The 16,660-nt window shown below is 37.6% G+C and overlaps 1 protein-coding gene across 5 annotated transcripts in view; it reads right to left on the bottom strand.

Moving 5' to 3' along the window:
• PHKA1 (phosphorylase kinase regulatory subunit alpha 1) overlaps nucleotides 1–16,660 on the bottom strand; it is a 179,137-nt gene that overhangs the window by 37,396 nt on the left and 125,081 nt on the right. For 3 of the 5 annotated variants that reach the window (XM_068963076.1, XM_068963079.1, XM_068963078.1), the window contains exons 17-21: nucleotides 12,216–12,294; nucleotides 9,676–9,842; nucleotides 7,207–7,383; nucleotides 5,339–5,430; nucleotides 4,832–4,971 (exon numbers count right to left, since the gene is read on the bottom strand). In XM_068963076.1, the coding sequence (XP_068819177.1) occupies nucleotides 4,832–4,971; nucleotides 5,339–5,430; nucleotides 7,207–7,383; nucleotides 9,676–9,842; nucleotides 12,216–12,294 (655 nt within the window). The remainder of the gene's footprint in view (nucleotides 1–4,831; nucleotides 4,972–5,338; nucleotides 5,431–7,206; nucleotides 7,384–9,675; nucleotides 9,843–12,215; nucleotides 12,295–16,660) is intronic. The other 2 variants (XM_068963080.1, XM_068963081.1) reach the window with 1 other exon arrangement.

The raw sequence follows: 16,660 nt of genomic DNA, 5'->3' as shown, positions 1-16,660 counted from the left end.
AGACAGAGATAGAGAAATATTAAAGCTCAGTGTGAACATCTGAGGGATCTGAGTGATGGATATCCAGAAATTCTTTTTTTGTATTATCTTTACAAGTTTTCTCTCTAAGTTTGTAATGGTCAGAATGAAAATAAATAATATGAAAATAAGTGTTGTGATATCTCACAATCAGGGAAGATTCTTTTTATTTCTAGAGATCAGAGAAAGTTTCATGGAGGTGACAGATAATTCAGGCCTTGATATATGGCTAGAATTCCAACAAGGAGAGATGGGATGTGGTAAAGAAGAGTAGGCCAGACAGAGGAAAAAACATGAACCAAGGTCTGAAAGTAGTCATGTACAGGCTTTGGATATGATAAGCAATGGGCTGTTTTGGTGGGAGAATTCACACTCTGATGGGGGAGCAATGGTAGATAAAGGTTGAAAGTTATAGTATAGAGGATATAGGTTTGATCACTGATTCCCAACTATAGTTGTGGTCATGTAGGGAGAGGCAGGGGGTGAGAAAGACTTGAAGATGATGACACAATTTCACATCTGGGTGACTGAAGCAACGATAATACCATGAAAAGCCAGACAGCAGTATATTTCTGGTAAAGACAGTGAATTTGACTTTAGACATGTTGAGTAAGAAGATATATAAAAATAAATTCCAAGTAGATCAAGAACTTAAATTTTTAAAAATTCTTGGAAGGAGATTCTCCCCATGTATGACAAGAAATCCAGAAACCAAAAAAGAAAATACTGATGTAGATTTGACTATATAAAATGAAATTTTTGCACAGAGAAAGGCATATGAACAAAGTTAAAAAGCAAATTATTTGGACAATATATCTGCAACAAGTATAGCAAAGAAAATACTAATATATGCTATCAATAAGAAAAATATAAATAACGCAATAGAAAGCAAAGTTTATGAACAGACAATTCACAGAAGGAATACTAGTTAATAGCCATAGGAGACCCCACCTCCCAGTTTCTACTCAAATTCACAAAGGGATATTGGGCAGAATTCCAAGTGTATTAAAAGCCACACAGTACATCATACACAATCTACTCAAAAGGTTTGATATCACCTAGTTTTAGGGAGATTACAAGTTTCAATCAGATATTATGGTAAAGTTAGTATATACCAGATTAGATGAAGAAAATTCATGTGTTGGCAGCAGAAAAGTTGACAGTCAACCATGGATCATCTGACGTGACAGGAAAGCAGGAGTTTTTCAAGTCTTTGTTTGCCCAGCCCAACTACCCTGCTGAATCATCAGTTTTCATTCAAGCTACAGTCATTCTGTCCTTACCCCTTATCTGTTTTCACTTTCTCTATCTTTTCATTACTCTGCATTTAGTATTGTGCCTGGCACATAAGTACTCAGCTGATACTTTGTGAACAGAGTGCCTTACCTTAAAGGAAAAAGAAAGGAACAAAGGTATCAAAGTAATAATTCTCATGTGTTTTTCTGATAGTAGCATATAACAAGTTTTAACAGTTGGTACATGGATAGCTTGTATGAAAGGGGTAGTCCCTCACAGCATCAGACTGTCAGGAGGCTTATGTAAGGCATAAGTTCTACCATCCACAACAGGAGGAGGGCAAGGAAACTCCCAGGAAAGAGAGGAGGGGGTTACATGTCTAGGTATATACCTTAGTAGCACCACGGGGAGTTGCTAGGTTAGAAAGCTCTGAATGCAGCAGTGGTTTGGGATACTCATGGCCCAGGGTTTATCTCTTGTTAGCAGATGCAGGATGAATTTTGAGGAAGATGCAAAGCAGATAGACCCTAAATGGTTTAAAATATGTTTGGGCTATTTTTAATAAAATTGGGTATGTAAAAATTCAACTTTGGTGCTGATGGGCTTTTCAGCTTCCTTGTTTACTCATTAAACACTATAATCTGATGGAAACAGCATAGGCACTGGAGTCAGACAGATCAAGGGCACTTCATTATCAACTAGAGAGGCTGAAAGTCCCAGATCCTTACCTAGCCTTCTTTGACACTCCCTGGCAGTGGGGAAGGTGGAGCAGATGTTTGAGCTTCCCATTCAGCCTTTGTTGACAGGAGTAGCACCACAGATTTTTCTCTGGGGCTTGGGTGGATTAAAGTGGTATTGTCTCAAAGATGTCTGTCTTGCTAGGGTGCCTTTTCTCTGGTCCTTTGTCTGGGAAAAATGGGTTTTCCTTAGGGTTTTTGTTGTCTGTGCTCACTGGTCATCCTTTTTAGGCTGATGGCTTCTCCAGCACCCAATGAGGAAACAAAGAAAACCTGGGGATGTTACTACCCGGTCACTCTTCAATCTTGAGGTCCTTAGCCAATGTGCCTTCTTCTCTCTACCTTTCAACATCTTGTTACATTTGTTTTATAAATAATGTCCTTCTGTACTTAGCAGGAGGAACAGAGAGAAATGCATTTACTCTATTTTGTCTAGAACCAGCAATTTCACTGTGGTTACATTTAAAGAGATTCTTAAAGGCTACCCACTCCAGTATTCTGGCCTGGAGAATTCCAACGACTGTATAGTCCATGGGGTCACAAACAGACATGACTGAGTGACTTTCACGTTCACATTTTTTAGAAATAATACTGAAATATTTAGGGATAAAAAATCAGGAACAGAGTACACCAAGGCTGTATTTTGTCACCCTGCTTATTTAACTTCTATGCAGAGTACATCATGAGAAATGCTGGGCTGGAGGAAGCACAAGCTGGAATCAAGATTGCCGGGAGAAATATCAATAACCTCAGATATGCAGATGACACTACCCTTATGGCAGAAAGTGAAGAAGAACTAAAGAGCCTCTTGATGAAAGTGAAAGAGGACAGTGAAAAAGTTGGCTTAAAGCTCAACATTCAGAAAACGAAGATCATGGCATCTGGTCCCATCACTTCATGGCAAATAGATGGGGAAACAGTGGAAACAGCGAGAGACTTTATTTCTGGGGGCTCCAAAATCACTGCAGATGGTGATTGCAGCCATGAAATTAAAAGACGCTTGCTCCTTGGAAGGAAAGTTCTGACCAACCTAGACAGCATATTCAAAAGCAGAGACATTACTTTGCCAACAAAGGTCCATCTAGTCAAAGCTATGATTTTTCCAGTAGTCATGTATGGATGTGAGAGTTGGACTATAAAGAGAGCTGAGCACCAAAGAATTGATGCTTTTGAACTGTGGTGTTGGAGAAGCCTGTTGAGAGTCCCTTGGACAGCAAGGAGATCCAACCAGTCCATCCTAAAGGAAAGCAGTCCTGAATATTCATTGGAAGAACTGATGCTAAAGCTGAAACTCCAATACTTTGGCCACCTGATGTGGAGAACTGACTCATTAGGAAGACCCTGATGCTGGGAAAGATTGAAGGTGGGAGGAGAAGGGGACGACAGAGGATTAGATGGTTGGATGGCATCATTGACTCAATGGACATGAGTTTGAGTAGGCTCTGGGACAGGAAATCCTGGCGTGCTGCAGTCCATGGTGTCACAAAGAGTCAGACAAGACTGAGTGACTGAATTGAACTGACTTAGGGATAAAATGATAAAATGTTTGGTATCCTCTTCAAAATAATCCAGGAAGAGAGAATGAGAATATAGATGGAACAAGATTAATCATGTGTTTATAGTTGTTCAGGATAGGAGATAGGTCTAAAAGTATTCATCACACTATTCTCTCTACTTTTGTATAAGTTTCAGCATTTCTAGCATCAAAGTTACTCTCCCTCCTCTGTTAAGGATGGGTTGGAAGAGAACTAGATCGAAGCAGAAAGTTGTTAGGAAGCTGTAGCAACAGTCCTAGGGAAAGACAAAGGCCTGAATGAAGACAGCAACAGTAGAGATGCAGAAGATAGATATTTAGAGATAAAACTGGACAGACTTGATGATTAACTGGATATGGGGAGAAGACTTGATGATTAGGTAAGTGTTAGTTCCAACAACAGAGATGGAGAATTGACTCATAGAATCGAGTCATAGAAGTGAATCCATTTTTGATGTTCGACTGTTGACTGCTTTCAAATTGTACAACTTCCCTTTCCTTTCCAGCCTCCATCTGGGCAAGTTGATAAGAAAATCTGAGTGTTATCTCTTTGGTGCCATTGAGAACAAACCCTCATCCAAGCCTCACCTCCGTATCAAAATAAAATTCCAAATCCAGCCTCATTCTTGCTTTATAAGGGCCAACTTGACAGCCTGTTCCTCTGTCCCCAGAAAGTTTCATTATGTAGGTAATAAACATTTCACACCCTTCTGGTATCTGTGTGGCATCATCAGTCTCGATATTGAAACCAAATTAGGGGAGGGTGGGGGGTCAATCCTCCCTCTTCAGGGTGTCAACAACATGAATAAATGAGGAAGAACAGGTTATTTTGTTGGGGGTTCTGGGAGGACAGGAGAAAGGAGTTCAATTTGGGCATACTGAGTTAGAGGTACCTAGATAAGATGTACTTCGCAGAGGGTGCCTGACACATAGCAAACACTCACTAATGCTAGTTTCATTTTCCTGTAAGCCTCCATATTCTTACTTCTTACTTACAAATTTATTTACCTGTAGATTTTTTTTTAATAATGGAGCCTTATGTGATTAGTGACTTACTATGGACCAGGCATTGTATTAGAGACTGTAGATATTTTATTTTGTTTTAATCTTCATAACAATTCTATGAGGTATGTAATAATCTAAATTTCAAAAATGAGGACAATTGAGACTTTGAAGTTATACAGCAAGTAGGTTGCAAAACTACTCAAATCTGCATCAGTGAGACTCCAAAGCTGTGCTGTATTTACTATACTATAATTCCTTTCTACACAAACATGAAAGTAGATTGATAATTTCCACAACTTACTTCATAGTATATAGCATGTAGAGGATATCAGCTTGCTCTTGTAAGCTGGAGGTCTCTTTTAACTGTAAAACCAGTGCTTTGAAGTCCACTTCCCCAGACTGGTCTCTAGGAAGATGTATTTCTACACGAACAGAGGGAACCTTTAGTTTGAGAAAAGACAAACAAACAAACAAAAATTCCACAAGTGCTTACCTTAAGTAATGCCCTAGAGTGTTGATCTTTTCACCTCTAAAACTCTCCCATAAGAGTTCCCTAAATTTTGACAAAAAGTAAAGCAAAAACAATGACACCTTCAGAATGTATGCTATAGCAATCTAGTTTTCTTAACTCTGACTAGAAATACTTACCATTTAAAAAGTGAACTAAAAAGGACATATATCTTCACCACGGTGGCATTTTCCTTACTGCTAGTTACTAGCAGAAACCATAATGGCTAGTTCTATCATTTTCTGTAAGAATGGTAGTTTTGCAAAAAAGGTGATAGAAATATCTCCTGTGTAAATTTACCTGGTCCTCTTGTTGGGGATGAGATGAATCAAGTAAGTTGAGTGAAGGCCGGGAAGCCTGAAATATCTTTGTAGGAAGATACATGTGGACATCTGCAAGAGGTTGACATTTATGGAAAAGCTTAGATAATTGAGAGATTAATAAAAATGCACAGTTGATCTCAACAGTGAAGTTACATATGGTTAGTTCCTCATGGAACAAGAAAGGGAAATTTACCCTTTCTTGGTAATTGCAAAGAAAAGATACATGAAGGTCAGATAAATCAATGGATATTTGATCAATTAATAAACATATTTTGAATAGAACATCTAGAATTATAGCATCAGCTGGACATATAAGATGTTAAATCCTATGAAGGTAATTAATACCACAATGGAGCTATTACTGATACTTTAAAAGAACACAGATATAACAGAAAGAACCCAGTTACATTTTATATTTTCCAGATTCTCCTAGGAGAATATCTGGCAGCTAGCAGTTAGAATTCCTTGAGAATAGATAAATGAATGACCCTATCTAGGAAATAAAAAAATGTAGTGGCTGATCAACTTTGAGATATTTTAAGATTTTTACTTACAGTTCATTGTTGAAATACTTACCATAACCTCTAAGGAGAGATTTTCTTGCCATTTTTGCCATTTTACAGATACAGAAAGAGAGATATAGAGCCCAAATAACTGTTTAAGCAAGTAAGTAGCAGAGCTGGGAATTAAGCTCAAGTTTCCTAATTCACAATCTAGAAGTATAACTTAATAAAGCTGAAGTCTTTGCATAAGCCCTTTGTCAAGGAAGCATAGACAAATGCTATATATGCTAAGTTTTTCCCTTTTCTAATTGTTAAATGATTCTCCGGTGATCATGTTTAATATTTTTGGTTAGTAATGGTCAATAAAATTTTAGACAGTAAAAGCATGCATCTCTTTCTTGTCATCTGTGAAATGTTAATATTTAGGTCCTCTAGGTGTGGCCAGTGAACCCTTCTGTTCCTTCACATGCAGCTACCAGACAGGTACTGAACACTCTTAGGAGCTATGACTACTTCTGGCAATGTGTACTAGAAAAGACATCCTCCACTGCAGACACTACTGAGGAAGGGTAGTGATCCGGGGAGAAGAATGGCAAAGTTGTCAAATAATGATAATGTAGTTGACAAACAGCTCTATACTGCTGAAACAACTGACTGTATAAGTTACAGCTGGCTTAAGGAGCCAGATGTAGCTTACTAAAGGCAGAATATTTCCCTTTCATTGCAAGACTATCTTGTAATAGTCTGTAATGCTTTCTCTTTAAATAAAATTATTTCCAATTAGTAAATTTTCCAAAGGATGAAAAAATTCTTTTCACATTTTAATACTTAGATGTTAAAACTGAATATGCTCCACACCTCTTGTTCTGTCTCTTCCTTCTATGTAACTGGATAAACCAGACTACCTAGCACTATACTATAGCAAAAAGTGAAAAAGTGAGTGTTGGTCACTCAATCATGTCTGACTCTTTGCAACCCCATGGACTATAGCCTGTCAAGCTCTGCTGTCCATGGAATTCTCCAGGCAAGAACACTGGAGTGGGTAGCCATTCCCTTCTCCAGGGGATCTTCCTGGCCCAGGGACTGAACTGGGCTCACCTCTGTCCAGGTGGATTTTTAACCATCTGAGCCACTAGGGAAGCCCTATCTATAGCAAAAGGATACCCAATTATTAATTTCACAAATATTTGAGCATCTAATATATTCTAGGTGCTGTTTGAGATGCTGAGGATAACGCAGTGAACAAAATAAAGTTCCTGCTTACACTGTAATAAACACCCACTCCCATCCTGGGCTCAACATCATCCTGTTCCTGACTCCAGTGAGTCATGGCATTACTCACTCTGTACATGCAGCTCCTTGGCCTTGGTCACCAAGGACATTAAATCGCAGGTTGTTTGCACAGCAGTTCGGAACCGATTTAGCCCTCCCTTCTGAGAGGTAGGGGCTAGTTTAGGATGGGCAGCAGTGTGTGCCAAAAGGTGATCTAAATAACGAGCAACTTCATCACCAGAGTGAGCTGCAAGGTTAGTGGGGATAGGGGGGAGAGAGAAATAAATATTTTAGTAACTTCATAGTCTACACCACCAAACAGAATGACTGGCTCCTGTGCCCACACTACAGCACCAGAAACATGTTGTTTTAGCTCATGGGGTAAGAAAAAGTTTGTGATCATTTCACAATCTTTACTATTCAGAAACCATGACCGCTTACCAGGTTCCACCTATTCCTCAACCTTGTTGAGATAATACTACTTTTAGGTCCTGTGAAAGTAGTATGAGCTTATTATAGGCAAGGTGGAGCATTTCATGATCTGTGTATGTGTATGTGATGGTAATGTTGGTGGCAGTGGAGGAGGAGGAGAAGGAGGAGTAGAACAGGGCCCTTTGAATCTCACTGGTATGAGGAAACTTGTGGAGAAGGGCAAAAATCTTCCACTTAACATGGAGCCTAGCTGAAAACAGATTCCACAAATGGCAGCTACTATGGCAAAAAAAAAAAAGGAAAAAACCCACCAATCTCCATGTGGCACTGGTACCAAAAGAACTACTGACCACATGTTGGTCTTTTTAGTCACTGCCTTCATTTATTAATCCAATATTTATTGTCCACAATGGACCAGGTGGTGTACTAGGTGCTGAGGTTTCAGTGGTGAAGAAGACAAATATGGTCCTTATTCTCTGGGGTTCTCCCTCTGCCCTACACCTTCTGTAACATTATCTCTGATTATGGATAATAGAAACAAAAAAAACCTATATTCTGTTGGATGTTTAACATTTTGGATTTTACATGAACATTTATAGTTGGAAAAGCCCAGTGTTTGGATCAATACTGAAGTTTGCTATATCAATCATGCATCATCTGGATTTTGGTCATCTTTGGGGATTTCTCCAGTTGTATTTCTGTTCTCTGACGTGACTAATGGGAACTAGCAAAGCTGCAAGAGTGGAACTCACACTCAGTGACATCTTAATGACAAATAATATAACCTTGATTACAATCTAGACACTTGAATGGAGGATTATGAAGAATATGGTAGGGATGGCAGGCAATAGACATGTCCACTGTGAGGCCACCAATGAGTAAGCCCAGACAGAAGAAAGTGACTAAGATTGCATAATATCAAACTTAATAAAACATATTATTAAAGAGATATATTTAAGAAAGTAATCTGAGAGAATGAGTGTTACAGATATAAATTACAACTACCTATGGAATAGCAAACAACATCAGTATATGATCAAAATAATGATTTTCAAAATATATGGTTTTCAAATATCTCAGTTTATGCCAAGATAGATATCATGACTTTGGATATTACTGATAACATGAAATAACCTTGTATTTAATGTAATCTTCAAACAAAGAAATTCATACTATTTAGATCTTATGAAAACAGTGAATTAAATGGTACTTAGGTGAGTAGATGCTGAACCCAAGTGAGAAAACAGTCCTTTTGACTGCTAGGGTGATGGTTTATTGTATAAGATTATGCTTGCTAGCTCATTGAGGAAAGCTAATTTATTTATTTTTTTCTTCTTTTCAACATACCATTATTAAGATGAAGAAATTGGCTACCTTAACCTACAAGTTAACAGGCAAATATCCAGACAAAGAAAGTAGGCAGACCATGTTTTACATAATTAAAACAATAATTCATTCCCATCAGCCTTTTCTCTCTTTGGGATTCAAAATAATGTAATGCTTGCTCTGCCTAGGTCAGCATTTTAATACTTAAAGTGTTTTTCAGGCATTTTAAATTTATTCCCTCATGATACTATCTCACTATATCATCTTTGTATGCCTGGAAGGCAATTAGATTTTATTCTGCTTTATGCAATAGGCATACAAAATCAGTTTTTTCAAACTATAGAGACCTTCCCAGAGTTTCTGATGTGTCCCTGTAATATTCTATATAACCCTAATGGAACTTCATATTTTTGTGCTTTTTAATGTCAAAAAGCAGTATGTATATGTCTAGTTTTCCTACTATATACTTGATTAAATATCTCTCACCCACCACTGCTTCCATCTAGTTTTAAAGCACCAGTCATTTTATGTACCTGGGAGAGAAGTCTCTCCTAACCTTAATAAGGGATAGTCCAACTCTATACTCCACAATCACCACAGGGTTATTAGACCAGAAACCAAAGATAAGTAGAAGTATGAAAAGTGAAGCCAAACAATAGTAGAAATCTAGGTGTATTAAACAGGAATGAGACTGCTGGCAGTGAGAAATATTAAGGAGGATGCTCAATAATATTTTGTGTTCTTGTCCAGCAAAGCCAGTGACTTTATGAAGCCTCCTTACCATTACGGGATAAACCATAGCCATTAATCCAGTCACCAGATTCCAGCTCATTATCATAGTCATCATAATCTTCACTGTACAGTTTACCCTCAGGTCCAGGGTCCATGAAGCTCAAATGTGTGCAACAAGATGTTGTCAAAAACTCTGACAATTTACCTGTTTGAATCCTGAAAAGAGGGTAAATAAAACACAGAAAATCAGAGGAAATTCTTTTTAAAACAACACAGTTTAGCAGGAAAAAAAAAAAAGATACCTGAAATGTTTTGTTGGGGGATTACTAACGTTTATACATTAGTACAAACTTTTTAAAGTGAAAAGTTACAGCTCTCCTAGACATTGTGTAGTATAGGTTAGGGTACCATGTTAATAAAGACTACAATTATGGGTTCACAATTCACCAGCAGATCAGTTTTTCTGTCTTACACTGCCACACACTATGTTGTTAACTATGCTGAACATGTGGCCAAAATTTCCATTAGCTGCAAGATAAGCTAGGACAGAATGAAGATAAAATATCTCAAATTTGTCATATCATTTCAAAAAATACTCAAAAAGACCATTTTGAAAAGAAAAAACAGTATCTGACAATTTTAAGAATTATAGTAGATCATAAATTATATTCCTCCCTACTTATAAAGCCAATTGCAAAACTCAAACCCAAAGGGAAACCCAATAGTACTGATTTTTAAAAGACGTCCAACTTGAGGGGGCTCCCAATGACCAGATCTTAATACGAACATTGAAATAAACAATGGAATGGAGCATGACATAAGAATAAACTAAGAATCTATGACTATGCTGACAATAAAACTACAAAATAAATGGGGTATGGGGAGCTTTTAAAAAATTTATTTTTAACAGAAGGATTCCAATTAGTACATGTGCAAAGAATGATAGAAACACAGAATTTTACAACCACATTTTACAAAACACAGTCATTTTACAACCACATTAATAATAACTGATTCATCAATGGAAGCTAAAGTCATTTAGTCAAAGACTGTTAGAGAAAGGATAATGGAGTCTTGAGTGGAAGATTATGAAGAATATGGAGAGAAGCACTCTCCTCATGGAAGGGCTGGCAAACAATAGACACATCAATTGTGAGGTCACCAATGAGTAAACCTAGACAGAGGAAAGTGACTCAAGATGCCATTTTAACCAAATCAAGAGGCATTCTGCAAAATAACTGACCTTTCTTCAAAACTACAGTGAAAATTGTCATGAAATATTAATAAAAGGTTGAGGGATTGTTCTAGATTAAAAGACATCAAAGAGATATAATAACTAAAATACAGTGAGTGACTTTTCATTGAATCTGGAGCAGGAACAAAGCTATGGGAAAACATTATTGAGACAACTGGGTAATTTTGAATATGAACTCTATAATAGATTCATATCAATATTAAAAGTTCTGAGTGTGCTGATTATATTGTCATCATTTATGAGAATGCCCTCTTTCTTAGAAGACAGAGACAAGTATTTAGGGTTGAAGAGTCATGATATTCTCACACACTTTAGCAAAAAAATGTGCGTGTGCACATATGTATGTGCGAGACAGGGAGAAGGATAAGGAACAAGGGAGTAAGGGAGGGAGCATAGGAAGGAAGGGAGAGAGACAACACACAAATGGGACAGATGTTAATAACAGGTGAGTCGAGGGAGGGTATATAGTATTCAATAAGATTCTTGCACATCTGTGTCTACTTAAAATTTTTCAAAATAAAAACTTAGGGAAAAAAAAAGAAAAACAGAATTGAATAGTCCAACAACCTTCTTTTCTCCCTCCTTCCTTCCATTTTTCCGTCCTTCCAGAGTAAGTTTCCTGACCTGCTGAATTTATGGGGTATAGCCAAAGAACAGGGTGAGGAAAAATTCCAACTCTTCTCTGTAATATTAAATTCCTTGATTCAATCTATCAAATACCAGGCCTTTGGAATATGATGGGTACATGTTGTTAAAAGACACAGAGTCATCATTGCCATCTTTCTAAATTCCATATATATGTGTTAGTATACTGTATTGGTGTTTTTCTTTCTGGCTTACTTCACTCTGTATAATCGGCTCGAGTTTCATCCATCTCATTAGAACTGATTCAAATGTATTCTTTTTAATGGCTGAGTAATACTCCATTGTGTATATGCACCACAGCTTTCTTATCCATTCATCTGAGGGAGAGGGAGAGGGTGGGATGATTTGGGAGAATGGCATTGAAACATATATACTATCATGTAGGAAATGAGTTGCCAGTCTATGTCCGATGCAGGATACAGCATGCTTGGGGATGGTGCACGGGGATGACCCAGGGAGATGTTATGGGGAGGGAGGTGGGGGGGGGTTCATGTTTGGGAACACATGTACACCCGTGGTGGATTCATGTCAATGTATGGCAAAACCAATACAGTATTGTAAAGTAAAATAAAGTAAAAATAAAAATTAAAAAAAAAAGACACAGAGAAAGGCATCACCAGTTTACCATTACTATACCCAGCATTCAAACTTCATTACATTTTACTAAAGAGTGCATAGAGGTCACATACCTTGCCCCACCAAAATATCCATCCTGCATTTTTCGGAGTGCTGCCAGGATACTTGAATTCAAGCTGGTTCCATCTTCATCTTAAAGAGAATTTTGAAACAATCTTTGTGGTCTTAACTTTGAAATAAAGGAAATCCTTCAATTATTTCAAACCAACTTTCTGGTGGTAATGGTACAAATGAGACAATCCTCATTGACCATTCTCTATTTCAACAATTCATCTGAGAGCCAATAAAGCTGCAGAATGGGAAATGGTAAAGGATGATGACCAAGAGATGAGACTTCCTCAAAAAAGACAGCATCTTATTTATTATAAGTACTTAGCACATTGCCTGATTGCAGAGCATGGAATGACTACTGAATGCTGACAAAAAGCATTGGCTATGTGCCAAGTCAGAGAAGGCACTGGCACCCCACTCCAGTACTCTTGCCTGGAAAATCCCATGGACGGTGGAGCCTGGTAGGCTGTAGTCCATGGGGTTGTGAAGAGTCGGACACGACTGAGCGACTTCATTTTCACTTTTCACTTTCATGCATTGGAGAAGGAAATGGCAACCCACTCCAGTGTTCTTGCCTGGAGAATCCCAGGGACAGAGGAGCCTGGTGGGCTGCTGTCTATGGGGTCGCACAGAGTCGGACACGACTGATGTGACTTAGCAGCAGGAGCAGCAGCATGTGCCAAGTACTGCACTGAACATTTTATGTATTATCTTGTCCAATGAGCCTTAGTTTATGTGTGTGTGTGTGTGTGTTGGCATAAAAAATATTTAGAAGGCTAACAATTATCTGATTTTATGTGAAGGGATTATACTACATATATTCTTTTGTGATCCAATTTTTCTAACTTATTCTTTGTAAAAGCTAAAAATGATTCCATAAGAGACACTTAGACTGTTGTGTTATAAGCAACACTGATGCAATTTTTCTATTGTTTCCTCAGGATAAACTCTTACAAGTAGAACTGTTAGAGCAAGGAAACACAAAAACTTTTATAGATTGCCAAATTACACAATAAAAAGTTGTGCCAATATTGCCACCATCAGTATATAAAGTGATTGTATCCCCATATCTATAACAATAATGGCATTGATAATCTTTTTAATTCTTGCTTATCTGATACATTAAAATGACATTGTTTCAATTTTATTACTAGTAAGATTAAGCATGTTTTCATATATATACTGGTCATTTGTATTTCTTTTATGAATAGCTGTGCATGTTCTCTTCCCTTTTTTTGTTATTTGGAAACTTTAAAAAAATTATTTATTTTTTTAATTTGTGGAAAATTGCTTTACAATTCTGTGTTGGTTTCTGCCATACAACAATACGAATCAGTTATAATTATATATATATCCTTTCCCTTCTGAGCCTGCTTCCCCTCCCCCGACCCCACTCCTTTAGGTCATTACAGAGTGGCCGGCTGGGCTCCTTGTGTTATATAGCAACTTCCCAGTTGCTATCTGTTTTACACATGGTAGTGTGTATATCGGAGAAGGCAATGGCACCCCACTCCAGTACTCTTGCCTGGAAAATCCCATGGACGGAGGAGCCTGGTAGGCTGCAGTCGCTACTAGTCAGACACGACTGAGCGATTTCACTTTCACTTTTCACTTTCATGCATTGGAGAAGGAAATGGCAACCCACTCCAGCGTTCTTGCCTGGAGAATCCCAGGGACGGGGGAGCCTGGTGGGCTGCCGTCTGTGGGGTCGCACAGAGTCGGACACGACTGAAGCGACTTAGCAGCAGCAGCAGCAGCAGTGTGTATATGTCAATGCTACTTTCTCAATTCGTCCCACCTTCACCTTCTCCCACTGTGTCCACATGTCCGTTCTCGACTAGGTTCCTCAGTACCATTTTTCTATATTCCATATATAGGTGATAATATATGATGCTTGTTTTTCTCTGAATTACTTCAATCTGTATAAGAGGTTCAAGGTTCATCCACTTCACTACAACTGACTCAAATTTGTTCCTTTCTATGGCTGATTAATATTCCATAGTATAAATGTATCACAGCTTCATTATCCATTCATCTATCAATGGACATCTAGGTTGCTTCCATGTCTTGGCTATTGTAAATAGTGCTGCAATGAACACTGGGGTGGGTACATGAGCCTTTTAGAATTGTGGTTTTCTCAGTGTATATGCCCAGTAGTGGGATTACTGGGTCATATGGTAGATTTATTCCTACTTTAAAAAACGAATCTCTATATTGTTTGCCATAATGACTGTATCCATTTACATTCGAGGGTTCCCTTTTGTCCACATCCTCTCTAGCATTTATTGTTTGTAGATGTTTGATGATGGCCATTCTGACTGGTGTGAGGTGATAGCTCATTGTAGTTTTGATGTGCATTTCTCTAATAATGAGCAATGTTGAGCATCTTTTCATGTGTTTGTTAACCATCTGTATGTCTTCTTCAGAGAAATGTCTGTTTAGGTCCTCTGCTCATTTTTTGACTGTGTTGTTTGTTTTACTGATATTGAGCTGTATGTACTGTTTATATATTTTAGAGATTAACTCTTTGTCAGTTGCTTCATTTCCAGTTATTTTGTCCCATTCTGAGAGTTATCATTTCATCGTGTTCATAGTCTCATTTTCTGCGCAAAAACTTTTAAGTTTAATTAGGCCCCATTTGTTCATTTTTGTTTTTATTTCCATTAATCTAGGAGGTGGGTCAGAGAGAATCTTGCTGTGATTTATGTCAAAGGGTGTACTACCTATGTTTTCCTCTGAGAGCTTTATAGTTTCTGGCCTTACATTTAAGTCTTTAATCCGTTTTGAGTTTATTTTTGTGTATGGTGTTAGTAAGTATTCTAATTTTATTATTTTACCTGTCAATGTCCAGTTTTCCCAGTATCAATGATTAAAGAGACTGTCTTTTCTCCATCGTATATTCTTGCCTCCTTTGTCAAAGATAAGGTGTGTCCAAAGGTGTTTGGGTTTATCTCTGGGCTATCTAGCTTATTCCATTGGTCTATAGTTCTGTTTTTGTGCAAGTATATACATATTGTCTTGATGAGTGTAGCTTTGTAGTATAGTCTGATGTCAGGAATGTTGATTTCTCCAGCTCCATTTTTCTTTCTCAAGATTGCTTAGGCTCTTCAGGGTCTTTTGTGTTTCCATACAAACTGTGAATTTTTTTTTTTTGTTCTAGTTCTGTGAAAAATGCCATGGTAATTTGATAGGGATTGCACTGAATCTGTGGATTGCTTTGGTAAGTATAGTCATTTTGAGAATATTGATTCTTCCAATCCAAGAACATGATATATCTCTCCATCTGTTTGTGTCATCTTTGATTTCTTTCATCAGTGTCTTATAGTGTGCTGCATACAGGTCTTTTGTCTGCTTAGGTAGGTTTATTGGTAGGTATTTTACTCTTTTTGTTGCAGTGATGAATTCAATTGTTTCTTTAATTTCTCTTTCCCATTTTTCATTGTTAGTGCATAAGAATGCAAGGACTTTCTGTGTATTAATTTTATATCTCGTAACTATTAAATTCATTGATTAGCTCTAGTAGTTTTTTGGTGGTGTTTTTAGGGTTTTCTATGTATACAACCAGTGCATCTGCAAACAGTGAGGGTTTTACCTCTTTTTCAATCTGGATTCCTTTTATCTCTTTTTCTTCTCTGATTGCCGTGGCTATAACTTCCAAAACCATGTTGAATAATAGTGGTAAGAGTGGGTACACTTGTTTGTTCCTGGTTTTAGAGGAAATGCTTCTTTCATTTTTTTTTGCCTCTGAGAATAGTGCTTGCTGTGTGTTTGTCATATATGGACTTTATCATGCTGAGGTAGGCTCCTTCTGTGCTAATTTTCTAGAGAGTTTTTTAAAAATCATAAATGGGTGTTGTATTTGGTTGAAAGCATTCTCTGCACCGAGATGATCATATGGTTTTTATCTTTCACTTTGTTAACATGGTATATCACATTGATTGATTTGCATATATGGAAGAACCCTTGCATCCCTGGGATCATGGTGTACAATTCTTTTCATGTGTTCTTGGATTCTGTTTGTAGAACTATACTGAGGATTTTTGCATCTATGTTCATTAGTGATATTGGCTTGTAATTTTCCTTTTTTTGTGGAATCTTTGTCTGGTTTTGGTATTAGCGTGAGGGTGGCCTTGTAGAATGAGTTTGGGAGTTTCCCTCCCTGTGCAGGTTTTTGGAACAGTTTGAGCAGGATAGGTGTTAGCTCTTCTCTGAACTTCTGGTAGAATTTTCCTGTGAAGACATCTGGCTCTATGCTTGTATTTGTTGAAGATTTTGATCCCAGTTTCAATTTCAGTGCTTGTGATTGACCTGTTCATATTTTCTACTTTTTCCTGGTTCAGTCGTCAAAGGCTGTACTTCTCTAAGAACTTGTCCATTTCTTCCAGGTTGCCCATTTTGTTTGCATATAGTTGTTCATAGTAGTTTCTTATGATCCTTTGTATTTCTG

This window comes from Capricornis sumatraensis, chromosome X, assembly GCF_032405125.1.
Source record: "Capricornis sumatraensis isolate serow.1 chromosome X, serow.2, whole genome shotgun sequence".
NCBI classification, from domain to species: Eukaryota; Metazoa; Chordata; class Mammalia; order Artiodactyla; family Bovidae; genus Capricornis; species Capricornis sumatraensis.
Note: the sequence above shows the minus strand (reverse complement) of the source record. Positions and strands in the feature narration are given on the sequence as shown.